This window comes from Trypanosoma melophagium (genome assembly GCF_022059095.1).
Source record: "Trypanosoma melophagium isolate St. Kilda chromosome Unknown ctg31segment0, whole genome shotgun sequence".
NCBI lineage: Eukaryota > Euglenozoa > Kinetoplastea > Trypanosomatida > Trypanosomatidae > Trypanosoma > Trypanosoma melophagium.
This window is the reverse complement of record NW_027125164.1, coordinates 1-12768: the sequence shown is the minus strand read 5'-3', so window position 1 is coordinate 12768 and position 12768 is coordinate 1. Positions and strand designations below refer to the sequence as shown.

Here is a 12768-nt window from a genome sequence, read left to right as displayed (position 1 = left end):
ACAGAGGAGGCCCTAGATACGAAACAGCGACGGAACTCCTACATCCCGCATCACCTAGTACTAATTATGTCTAAATAAAAAGAACTCCGCTAGCAAGAAGCTCCACAACCACGAGACTTCGTGACTCCCTACCTAAACAGCGCGCTTGCAAGAGTACAAAAGGTTCTTCAGCGCCTTCACTTCCTTCTCACTCTTAATGGCGTTCATTCTTGACTGGTAGTGCTGCAGAAACAACTGAGTGTGCTGTTTCAGCATTTCCTCCAGCTCACCGTGCAGGATTGGACTGTTCAAAGTGAAAAAGCGAATCAGGTAGTTCAGCTCCTGCACATACATGTAGAAAAACTTGTTCTTTGCCGAGCCGTACATGATACTCAGGTCCTTGTGCACCAACAGGTACTCGTAGAACTTTACGTAGTGCACCTTTACGTCGTCCAGATAGCCATTCAGGCACGCGTACAATGACACAATTGCGCTCATAAAGTACGATGGCTGCTTCTGGTTGAACAATGCAACAAAACGAGCGCCACGAATCATGGGAATCGTCTGCACCTGCTGACCACCTACAGAGTCAGCAGCAAGTTTGCGGTACTCCGCGAGAATGCCCTTAAGCTTTCCAGCAACACCTTTCATCGCAACGTTCTGAGCAGATGAACCAACACGTGACACAGAGAGACCAATGTTCACCGCAGGTCGTTGACCGCCTGTGAACAGCTTTGTGTCAAGATAGATTTGTCCGTCAGTGATTGAAATCACGTTCGTCACGATATATGCCGTCACGTCGTTGGAGAGCGTCTCCACGATGGGGAGAGCTGTCACAGAACCGCCACCCTTTCCGGGTGAAAGCATGGCAGCGCGTTCCAGTAGACGCGAGTGGAGATAGAAGACATCACCAGGGTACGCCTCACGCCCTGGTGGACGGCGCAGTAGCAGTGAAATTTGACGGTATGCAACGGCCTGCTTGGAAAGATCATCATACACGCACAGGCAGTGACGACCACGGTTCATAAAGTACTCACCCATTGTCACACCAGCGTACGGAGCAAGGTACTGTAATCCAGCGGGTTCAGCAGCAGTGGCAGCCATGACGGTTGTGTACCTCAGTGCACCATATGACTGGAGGAGGCGGTGAATACGCGCAACGTTGGAGCAACGCTGTCCAATGGAGACGTAGATTGAGATCACAGCGTTCTTGGACAGAATCTGCTGATTGATGCGCACCTGATTGATAATTGTCGAAACGGCAATGGATGTCTTACCAGTCTGACGATCTCCCACAATCAGCTCACGTTGGCCACGACCAATGGGAATCATGGTGTCCACTGCCTTGAATCCAGTAAGTAAGTTGTAGTTAACAGGAGAGCGCGACACGATGTTTGGGGCGCCGGCGTCCACCTTACCCACTGTTTGGTTCAGCAAACAGCGGCTGCGGGTGAGCAGACCAACAGGCACCTCGTGGCCAAGTGGGTTCACCACCTTGCCGAGCACACCTGCACCCACAGGGATATGCAATAATTGGCCTGTCGCCATCACCTTCTGACCAGACTGCACCTCCGTGATGTTGTCCATCAGGATGATACCAATGCGGCCGTCCTTCTCCAAGTTAAACACCAGACCGGCAGCGACTGTCGTCGGACTCACCTGGATTTGAATGATGGTGTTGTACGCAACACCAGGGTTGCCAGGGGCGGGAATCAGTGTGGCGATAGTACCATCAATCGAATGAACATAGCCAATCATCTCTGTCGCCTTGAAGAAAGACTTCTGGCCAGCGGCAGCTGACCCGGCGGCAGCAGCGGGCTTCGCACCACCTGCTGTTGCAGTCGTGGAGGCGAAACGTACCGGAAGTCCAGTAGCAAGCTTGGAGACAAAGCGGCGCATAACCAATTGCTTGTCGAAGTGGAGTTTTTTAAAATCTTTGTAAGAAAAAAGAATGAACAGACAAGTTGCATTATGATGGCTTAGTAAAAAAAAATATGTTTTTTAGTTTGTATTTATAAACAAAGAATAAGTGGATAAGAAAAACCTTGAGGAAGATATTGTGGATTTCAGTGATTGCTATGTTTGGATGAAATACGGTCCAGGGTGAATTGTACCTCTACTGCCCTTTGTTTTTTTTCTTACTGCTCTGCAGTGCTTAGATTGTTTCCCGCTGTTAACACAATTCGTCGATATAAAGACCTCGTTTGTGATTTGGTTGCCAGTTTTGTTGGACTTCTTCTACAAAAACTGATGTAGGTTCCAGTGAAGGGAAGACAGAGCGTCTACCTATTATGACAAATATGATAAATAAGAACAAGCATTTTGTAATTGCTCGAGAGAAGAGAATGATGTCTTTCATGTTTACGTTGGCCAAAGATAGTTTCCCTTCTGTAATATATGAGATTTCACTCATTAACCTTTCCCGTCGATATGGCAAAAGTGCTTTTTGATAGGACCAATATTCTTGCCAAACGCTGGCACAAAGATCCTCACCTGATTTTTCGTGCTGCTCAATATGACGCTTTAAAGGCTCATCCATGCGATCGATGCGCTTGCTCATCGAGGCAACGAGTGAGACGAATGGCCTGGAAAAAACGTTGCGTAACCCCATCTCTCTCTATGAAACTTCCTATTTTCTATGAGATAATCAAACCTTTATTATTATTATTATTATTATTATTATTATTATTATTGCGAGAGTAAGGAGGGTATACAAGGATAAATCGAACCATTAAACATTAAAGCACCGGATCACAAACCGAAGAAAAGAAAACAAACAAATTGTTTTTCTTACAAAAAAGTGTTCTCAGATATTCTAATTTTAAAGAGATAAGAATTAAGTTTTAAAAAATTTACCATACCCACGACACGCACTTGATATATTTTGTTATGCTTTTGGTTCATTCATGATAACCAAAAAGCTATATATTTTCTAGAGTGCTGGACCCAGTGTTTTTTAGTGTCATTAATTTATAGTTATCTTTCCACTGCAAAAAGTATCAGATATCGGCAGCAGTAACAGCAAACCCAGTGGTTAATATGCACCCATATGTTTAGTCACCATTTGTTGCGCTCCGAATTGCTGGTAGAATGGGAGGCGCAGCAAAACCACTCACAGATCCTCCAAGAAAAATCAAAGACATAGAAGTACCAAGATTGCCCCCCCACCAAAAAAAAAAAAAAAATATGAATTAATATTGACGAGTAAGTTGATAGTGTAGCGGAAGTGGATAATGCCAATACCATTAATGCAATCAATAACTCAATATAAGTGGTTGCAAGAGCCAAAAAGCAAAACCCAATTCCAGTTAGAGAACAACAAAGAGAAAATACAGCCTCAGAACCGAAATGTGCAGAAATCAGTCCAGCAGAAAAAGATCCAATAATTTGTGATACACCAACTCATGTAATAAGACGTCCTGCAGCAATTGGATCGATAGGAGCTGCGTCCTGGTAGACTGTTCCATCCTTTCCCATGGCAAGTGCTAATGGAACACAAACATATACAGCAGCACAGAAAGAAAAAGCATAAAACACCTGAGAGATAAATGAGACCATAAAAATAAGTGTAAAAATAAAATTAAAAACCTCTTTTGGTTTCAAATGAGTGCTACGAAATGTTCTTTGCTCAATAAAAGGAGTTTCCGTCAACGATGCTGCAGTAAGCTCATCCTCATCATTTTCTTGAGAGGGAATAGATCGTTTTTCAACCAGCAATGTGTTAATTACACCAGAGGATACGAGACCTGTTAGTATGCGAAAAGTAGTCCACCAACCGTATTTACCCAAGAAAGGTCCACAAAAAAGAGGGAAAAGAACACTTCCACAACCGCCACCGGCATAAACAATTCCGATAGCTGTAGCCTTGTGTTTCTCAAACCATGTCGAGGTAGCCGTCGCCGAGGGTATTGCCATCATAACAGCGCTAAGCGACGTTGGAAAGACAAAAAGAGACGATAATCCAATACCCGACTTTGCAAAATATGAACCCATTAAAAGAGTAGCAAAGAGAGCCACCATAGCAACAGATAGTAATATCTTAATATGTATAAGATCTGCCAATATACCGCCCACCAACCAAAATGCTGGGGAAAGACCCATAGAAATGGAGTTGCCAAGACTTAATTCTGTCTGGGAAGGGTAATTTAAAGTTTCATCATTCATCATACTGTCAAGAAATATAGTAAAGGAGTTCATTGTACCGAAAACCGAGAACTGAACCAAGAACGCCCCAAAAGCAACCGGCTACCCAAGCGGGTCATCCACAGGTTTTTTGCCGTACATGCAGAATCTAAAAAATACATACATACATACATACATATATTTATATATAATAATAATAATAATAATAATAATAATAATAATAATAATAATAATAATAATAATAATAATAATAATAAGGGAGAAAAAAAACATTGAAAACAACGACATCTATTACATTCTGAGAAATATTACATAGGGAAACCTTCCCAATAAAGCACAGCAAGAATTTCACAAACTTAGAGAGTACAATGGGTAATTTTAAAGTATTTATATGTATAACCCGTTCATCCCATATTTCCCTACTTCGCCAATAAAAGCAATTGATGTCCTATTTACCGTACTCACGGAAACAAGGAAAACCAGTACATTTTCGATACGATCCATAATGTACTACACCATATAAAGTGAACTATTTTCATATTACTAACAATATAGGAAACAAAAAGAAGAAGAAAGAACAGGAAAATAAATAAACAAAACAAAACTTGAAAAGAATTTTATAAAAACAACATAGAGGAATAGAAATCTCAAACTACAGTTAAAATTATATAGATAATAAAAGAATTTTTATTTCAGTATTTTAAGCGATTATAGTTCATTTCTTAACCGCCTCAAGAAAGCGTTCCCATAAATCATCATCATTATTTCCGTCAGTAGATTGAGGGATGACAGTCGTAGATTCCTTCTTATTGTTCTTTCGTTGTTGTTTTTTTTTCATAGCGGTTTGTTCTGCAGAAAATGTAGCAACAGTCGCATCAGGGTCGGGTTTTTTAGCTAGTAACTTTTTTTTACCTTTATCACGTTGTTTATTTACTGAGGGGTCATCATCTTGCACCACACTATTTACCTCTTCATCATCCTCTTCCGCTTCATCTCCGCGATCCATGGCACCATCGACAATATTAAAGGAGCTATAATGCTCAATTAACTTCATATGCTTCTTCTCTGGCAAATCCAGCGCATCACGGTAGTGCTTGTTAGAGTCGAAAGGTGGTGCACTAAACCAAGGGATTCGTCCCCGTTGCCAATCGTAAAGAACCATACGGGCTGCAGCCTCAGTGTCAGGTTCTCCTCCACTTACAAGTTTACCCCGAAGCTTTGCCAATTTTTCAAGAAAATCATTCACATCTCTCCATTCAGTGACACCATAAGTAGCAACAAGATCTTGAGGTTTAACAATTTCAAGAACAGTATTAACCACCTCTGTTTTATCAGCATTTCCCAAACGTTCTACACGCACGACACCTTTTAAAACAGCTTGAACATCATTGTTTGTTTCGCGGTCGTAAACTACACCTGGAGAGTCGATAAGAAAAATAGTTCTTGTAAGAGTGACATACTGCCATACTTTTGTTTCTCCTGGAATAGGTGCAACCTTGCAGACTGATTTTCGCCTTAGTGCATTAATTAATGAACTTTTACCGACATTGGGATAACCAATCACACCGACGGAAATAGGAGTTTTTGTACGTTTACTACCTCGATGAGTAACGTTTTGTAGTTTTGCAAACTGTCGAAGAAGTGAAATTACACTACCTTTTCCAAACGGGTGATTAACACTAGCATGAAATGCTATAGTTGGATAATCCTTACTTAAAACCTGAAGCCATCGCGCAGTTGCCCATAGAGGAATAAGATCACACTTATTCAAGACAAAAACGAAATGTTTATACTTTTTTTCTTTGCGCATATATTCCTCAATAAAAGCGCTACGAGTACCTAGAGGATCTCTAGCATCCAATACGTATAAAACAACGTCAGAGCTGTCAATAACCTTGTAAAGTTCATTCCATATACGATTAGATTGACCTTTTTTGAATAATATTCGATTTTTTGAACGATCATCACGTAGAGTCTCATCTTTCTTAACAAGATTACGGTCACCATCTTTTTTTTCTGTAAGATATTCATCACTCTTTTCAACTGCCCTTTTAGCAAAGTTTTCCATATCAACAGATTCAAGACGAACTCGTTTTCGATTGGCCTTTTCACCAAAGGTCTTATCCCATTCCATTCCCTGACGAATACTAGCATCTTCCTTCGTACTCGTTTCAAGAAGACTCAACGGAAGCTTCGATTGTTTGATAATTATACTATACGGATCTCTATATTTAGCACCCATCTCCCTTCGAAAATTCTGCAGAGCTTCCTGACCAATAACTCTAGTATTACCGAACCATCGACGATCAGGTGCCACTCGTGCCATTTGTTGTTCAACACGATCTGAGGCCTTTAAAACGCTTCCCTTTATGATATGACCCTTTTCATCACGAACGATTTTAGAAGTATACATTTTCAATCGCTTAACAGTCCGTTGATCACGAAGACTGGTTTTCGTGGGATCAACACGGCGGTTAACATTTGTAGGAGGGAGAATCCCATTCCCGGCCTTTTTACCAGGTTTACCCATTGTTACTTATTCTCCTTACGTTATCCCTCTTTTAAAATCTTCAACGAAAAAAAAAAAGATAGAGTAATAAAATTGAGAACGCAGAATTACCCCCCCCAAATAACTTTTGTACATTGGGAAAAATCCCAGCAAAAAGGTAAAAAAAAAAAGGAGGGGTAGAAAAAAAAAATGTTTAGTGAAGATAATGCTAGTTATGGTTCCTTTCTTACTTTCTTACCACTGGTTTAATGGCCTCCTGCAACCACGGATACCGTATGCTTGTATTTTCCAAATCCTCTGAGGTTATTTCCACATCTTCTGGAACCCCCATTACCTTATGAATAATCTCTTCTTCATCATCATTACGCACCTTGCACCCAAGACCAAGACAAAGCAAGTCATACAGTCCCTTCATATTATATTTTTCCGCGGCATTTATGGTCTGAAGGTAATAGCCAACGTTTGATTCATTTCCCAAACGAGACTCAAAAAATTCTGCATCCCATTTGGACTTTAAAACGTACAGAACATTTCGGTAAACACACGGTCTCACAATATCGCTTTCTGCAACACCGTCCATCCCGTACTTTTCTGTCCAGGAGCAAAGAGTATCAAGAACTGCCATCGGATACTCAAATTCAGGAATTTCTTCATCATCATTTAGTTCGATGAACTTACACTTGGTCGCTATCTCCTTTTTAATGCTCGCATACTTGCCATCCGAACAATGAATAATCGCGTCTGTAGAACGATTGACATTAGACAAGTTATAGACCGCGTGAACGGGAGATTTATAAAAAGGCATTTCTTTATAAAAAAATTTCTTTTTTATTTTGCTCTGGCGAAAAAGAAAAAGAAAAGAAAAAAACAGTTTTAGACTGAAAGAATTTATGCTTTTTTAAACGAGACTGTAGAAATATCAAAAAAAAAAAAAACAGTATAATAAATAAATAAATAAATAAATAAATAAATAAATAAATAAATAAATAAATAAATAAAATGACGATACATCCAAATCCAAGGAAATCACTTCACATCGGATACGACATATAGGAGCAATCCCACCCCAACCGTCATCAAATGAAGAGAGGAATTACGGAAAACAGATAAAAAGAACATAAAAAAAAGACTTCAATCCGACGACCGAAGCTCAGAAGAAACAAAAAAAAATTGCAGCGACCAAACCACAAAAGATGAAAAGATAACCTTTCTTGAGGCAACCGCTGGCACAGAATCGAACAAAAAAAAACCAAGAAAAAAGAAAAAGAAGCACGAAACGAAACGAAACCGAAAAAAAAAGAATAGAGAGAGGAAAAGAAACGCCCTTCAACAACCTGCCCGCTGCTTTCCTGCGCCGCCGCCCCGCGCTTCCTTTTTCGTTTTCCGGCCGATCCCCTGCCCAGAGCGCCCCCTTGCCCCCCCCGCTTCCAGAAATCCGCGGCGGGAGGACCCGGTATCGTTTTATTTTTTTTCTTTCTTGGTGGGTCGGTGGGCGCGCCGTATTTTTCGGGGGTGGGGGGCGAGGGGGCGGAAAGCAACAAACCAAGAAAATCGACGAAGAAATGCGCAGCAACAAAAAAAAAAAGAAAGGGCGGGCGAGGCCCGCCTGTGCCATCGGCCGTGGGGAGCGTTTTGGTTTCAGGATGGAAGGGTCCGACTTCGCTGAACTGAAGAATTTACTTGCGTCTTGGTTGCCCCCCTTTTTCTTCAACGAAGTCGGTGTTGGCGCACCCCTTCGCATCAAGAAAGTCGGCGGATTCCTAACGTTGTCTGCCCTAATTTCGTCTTTGCTTGGCCTGTGGTTGGCGCTGGCGCCGCATGTGGTTGGTGCGAATCATTGTTTTTTTGTTTCAGTTCCCGTGGGATATTTGCGGGTCTGAAGGTGGGTCTTGCGGCAACATCGTTGGCGGAGAAAGAAAGAAAAAAAAACACTTCTCAGAACGTAATTTAAGCCTTCTTAAGGGATTTCTCCATTTATCTCCATTCTTGAAGGTCAAAACCTTTAAACCAAAGGGATTGCCCTGGTGGAATGAGGTCGGATATTTTTTTGATTGTAATTATTATTTTTGATATTTACATGAGATATTCAAGAAATATTTTAAGGGTCGTTACAGAAAAGAAGTATTTCACATTATTTTGAGTGATTTATACTCTCACTGTCATTTGATGAACTACTTTTATTAACCGTCCCATTTCTTGGGAGTATTTAATTCAAAAAAGAAACTAATTAAATGGCCTATTATCAATGCATAGATTAGTTTATATAATTTTAAAGTGAATCAATAGAATGTACTTTCAACAACGACTAAATATAAAAAAGAGATACAGAGAAAGGGAGGAGCGCCAGGTTTGAATATTTTTCTCAATAATGTTTTTCTTGTCCTTTGGGCGTTAGGGAGGAGGAAAAGTCCGGGGTTCAATTGGAGGAACACTATTGGTTCTCTTTACTAATGCTCACCTTATGTAGCACACAATTAATGGAATATTTTGCTTACATAATCTAATTTTTGGAAATATTATAGATGATGAACAAAGGTAATAAAATAATTGGCACATTGAGGCTAAAAAGTGGCACCTTAAAAATACTTTAATAAATAACTCTCTCTTTACAGATCTCTTATCACGTTCGTAAAATATCACTTATTTTTTGCTTTTTGATATGGGTTTAGTTTTGATTCTTTGTAAGAAGCAGGATGCTACGGAGAATTCTTAGGAGACGAGCTGAACTGGTAGTTATTCTCTTTTTTCTGTCGTTAAATGTAATGTTTTGGCGACTAACAGGTTTAGAAGAAGACAAATTTTTTCGGGACCAAGAACAAGATCAACACCAGCAACAACATGATCATCCGCAGGAAAAGTTTATGGCAAACATATCGATTTCTTCAACGTCCCCTTCAGAGAATACAAACTCATTGAATATTCAACCTTTTGTAGGGGCAAATGACATAAACTACACGACTTACCTTCCTGCAACTATTTCCGTTATTGTTAAGTATTATGCCAAAACGAAGGAGTGGGATAGCCTTTCAATGATGCTCCCCCCTCGGTATTACCAACAGATGACTTGTCCACAGCTTCGTTATCGACATCAAATAGAGTATACCACGGTTATACAACGTATCAACTTTACAGAGGGTCCAAAATTTAGTGTATATGGTTTTTTTTATAATCCATACCCACTTTGTGGACGCTATCTTTTGTCATATCTGACAAGTAAACAACATCCATATTTGTTTGCCCTTCGCGTGAAATCATCAAATGCAACATTATCAAGTGATATTCTTACAGTTCCTACAGGGGAATGGAATAGTGATTTCTTTATTGAGCAGTGTGGAGAGTGCTTAGAGACAGCTACAGATAATACTGGCCTGGATCCTTGTGCTGTAGATATCCTCTTTATGGCACGTTTGATGAATGACAATCGTGTTTTGCATGCCGAAGTTCTACCTAGCAATAAAACACTGAAAGGTGGAAGAAAAATAACGAGAATTATTCGTTTCTTTGCAACTGATCCAGGAGATTACATTTTAGAAGTAAAAATGGTTCATGTTAACGGAACAAGTGATGACGTTCAGGTTCCTAAGACTTTGGGTTTTGTGGGAACAAGAGCTACGGTTAATAACCGAAAGGCATTTCTCTATGGAGAGGTTTGTGACATACAGCGCAATATATATGGTAGTCCACTCCGGGTGCGTGTTGTTGCTATAAACAATACCGAAAAAAATACTATGACTCCCTTTTGTAATATTTCTACAAACTACAATACAAGTGAAGGTGGTCAGTGGGTACGATTTGTTGATGGGGCCTATCCAGATACTCCAGAGGGTGTTCCGCATTTACTGGCTGCTAACTGTACTTTGGGCGATCACTATTGTTATGGAAATCCCATTTCATTGACAGATGCTTGTGGCCATAACAATCATTTGGTGTGGGTGCCTAGCACCTGTCGGCTACGCATATTCGCAATGAAGTCTGGTGGCCCTTCTACAGGTTGTCTTCGAGTACCACCACTTCAAGGACGAAAGGCGTTCATGCTTCTTATTGGTGATAGTGTTATGCGGGAATATAAGTCAAATTGTGACGCACTAAGATTAGGACAAAGAGGTTCAAACTTAACGTGTGTATTTGCTAACATTGCACCAGAAGGTAAATACTTTTCTCAAAGTTATGCACATTCTGTGGTCAGATCAATGATTGATAATGTTGAAAACACGAGACCATTAGGTGTATTGGTAACGAATTTTGGCATTCAACATATGATAGGTAAAGCAACAACTTCTCAGTGGATTATGTTTGTTGACGCCTTTGTACATGAATGGTGTAGACGGAATGTAACAGTTCTACGGGGTCCTTACACACCCATGTCTCCTTTAGGAGCTCCGAAAGCCCTTAGAGATGATGAAATAGACGGTTCGGAATGGCAGCTTTACATGAAGAAACAAAATGGTCGCACCCTTACAATTATAAATTACACAGAGGAGGAAGTAAAAGGTCAAAAATTCCCAGCTTACATGGAATGGGCCATATGGCTGTCTCCACCAACGGTACACTATGCTCGTCATGGAATGACACACCAACGTGAGTTGCTATGGGATCGCTTGGCGTATGAACGTCTACGGAAAATTGGTTTTATTCGAATTGATACAATGACTCCGACGCTCTCACGACAAGAAGGATCTTGGGATGGTCTTCATCACTTAAGTCAATACGGTAAGGTTCAGTCAGCATGGCGAAATAGGAAAGCTGCACTACACAAATTTAATGGCGGTGTATCGTTTATGCTCTTCCTGATTTTGACGAATGTTATTTGCTTTTCGTAATAGAAAGTGATGCTTCCATTATTTAATGGCTTTGGTATTCTTGCTTTGAGGGATCATTTTTTACCCCCTTATAATTGCGTTATCATAACGGTCTACATCTAAGAATTTTAGCAATGATTCTCTTCAATAATTTGCGATTTAATTTTAATAAGTGTAGCTCTCAGTGTTTTATCTCAATCTTTGACTCTCTTACAATAGACTTACTTTGTAGTCACTGGCTTGATTCTGTGTTTTTCACTGCATTCTTTTTCCATGCAACTGAAATGGTTATTTACTGAAAATACGCATCGGATGCCTGCAAAAAGCAAAAAAAAAGTATTGCGTTTTTTTTTTTTTGAATGCTCCCCATATGAAGTGTTCTAGAAGAAACGAAAAAGGAAAACAAATAGAAAGACGATGGGGATAATACCCCTTTTGTTGTACGAGATTCTTTTTTTCGTAATTAAAAAGCAGTAGTGCATGCCTTTTACTTTTTCATTCTTTTCTGGGCTTTTAGGCTTTTTATTATGGGCTTGCGAGGGGAATAGTCTTTCCTTACGAATTTGGTTGGTAAAAAGAGTTTAATAAGTTCTTTTTATATTTTCCATTTCAAAGATGACCCTAATGTGTAAGACTAGGTGCGCGTTAGAGACGCCTCCAACATCCTCTTTTAAGCTTTTTATTATTATTTTGGACTATCTATGAGCTTGCTTTCAACGTAAATTTGGGAGGTGGTAAAGCATAGGGTTATCATCTTTTATTTCACATTTTTCTCGTTATATTAGAAGAAAAAACAGCTACATGAAAATATCATTGTAGTAGAAAGACAATACAAGCATCTAATTATTATGAGTATTTCTATATTTGTTGCAAACATCATAAAACAATAAATTTGCCCGGAATCCATTCTTGCTGATACTTATGATATGTGCCACGCGAGGGTATTGATATCGGTCCTCATTTTGTTTTTGGCGTAACAATTATTCTTGTCTTTCTGATAGCATTACTATCAATGTATACATGTGTTTGATTCTCTGCTGTAACCTATATATACATACATGTATCTCTCTATACTCATCTCTCCTTCTCTTTTACTGTGCATGCTATTAGAAGAGCAACTCAGACTCACTCACACTCACAAACACACTCACAGTAAGAAATGACAAAGTGCTCCATGCGTCAGCTGCTGTGTATTGCACTGTTCCTGTTGTACTGCACCTGCGGGTGCTTTGCTGCCAGTGTTGTGCAGCAATTACCACAGAAAGGGCAAAGTGCTTTGCAGACGTACACCGCCAGTACTACTGACCCTAAGAATGGTAACGAATGGCAGCCCATCCG

The 12768-nt window shown here is 40.0% G+C and overlaps 6 protein-coding genes across 6 annotated transcripts; 1 reads left to right on the top strand and 5 right to left on the bottom strand.

The window, feature by feature from the left end:
• Positions 1-132: 132 nt before the first annotated feature.
• Positions 133-1878, bottom strand: LSM04_001601 (ATPase; the record flags this gene model as incomplete). The annotated part of the gene is made up of 1 exon (XM_067338171.1): positions 133-1878. One exon carries the CDS (start codon positions 1876-1878, stop codon positions 133-135), a length of 1746 nt encoding a protein of 581 aa, XP_067189272.1.
• Positions 1879-2152: 274 nt separating this feature from the next.
• LSM04_008165 (uncharacterized protein) lies at positions 2153-2590 on the bottom strand (the record flags this gene model as incomplete). Its single annotated transcript, XM_067338160.1, has 1 exon — positions 2153-2590. One exon carries the CDS (start codon positions 2588-2590, stop codon positions 2153-2155), a length of 438 nt encoding a protein of 145 aa, XP_067189350.1.
• Positions 2591-3381: 791 nt separating this feature from the next.
• Positions 3382-4263, bottom strand: LSM04_003535 (Major facilitator superfamily; the record flags this gene model as incomplete). The annotated part of the gene is made up of 2 exons (XM_067338149.1): positions 3382-4147; positions 4229-4263. 2 exons carry the CDS (start codon positions 4261-4263, stop codon positions 3382-3384), a joined length of 801 nt encoding a protein of 266 aa, XP_067189295.1.
• A 574-nt stretch (positions 4264-4837) lies between these two features.
• LSM04_003648 (GTP binding domain) lies at positions 4838-6652 on the bottom strand (the record flags this gene model as incomplete). The annotated part of the gene is made up of 1 exon (XM_067338137.1): positions 4838-6652. The coding sequence occupies one exon, from the start codon at positions 6650-6652 to the stop codon at positions 4838-4840; it is 1815 nt and encodes a 604-aa protein (XP_067189297.1).
• Positions 6653-6857: 205 nt separating this feature from the next.
• Positions 6858-7436, bottom strand: LSM04_003943 (uncharacterized protein; the record flags this gene model as incomplete). The annotated part of the gene is made up of 1 exon (XM_067338125.1): positions 6858-7436. The coding sequence occupies one exon, from the start codon at positions 7434-7436 to the stop codon at positions 6858-6860; it is 579 nt and encodes a 192-aa protein (XP_067189298.1).
• Positions 7437-9324: 1888 nt separating this feature from the next.
• On the top strand, positions 9325-11451 carry LSM04_009364 (uncharacterized protein; the record flags this gene model as incomplete). Its single annotated transcript, XM_067338114.1, has 1 exon — positions 9325-11451. One exon carries the CDS (start codon positions 9325-9327, stop codon positions 11449-11451), a length of 2127 nt encoding a protein of 708 aa, XP_067189360.1.
• Positions 11452-12768: the final 1317 nt, after the last annotated feature.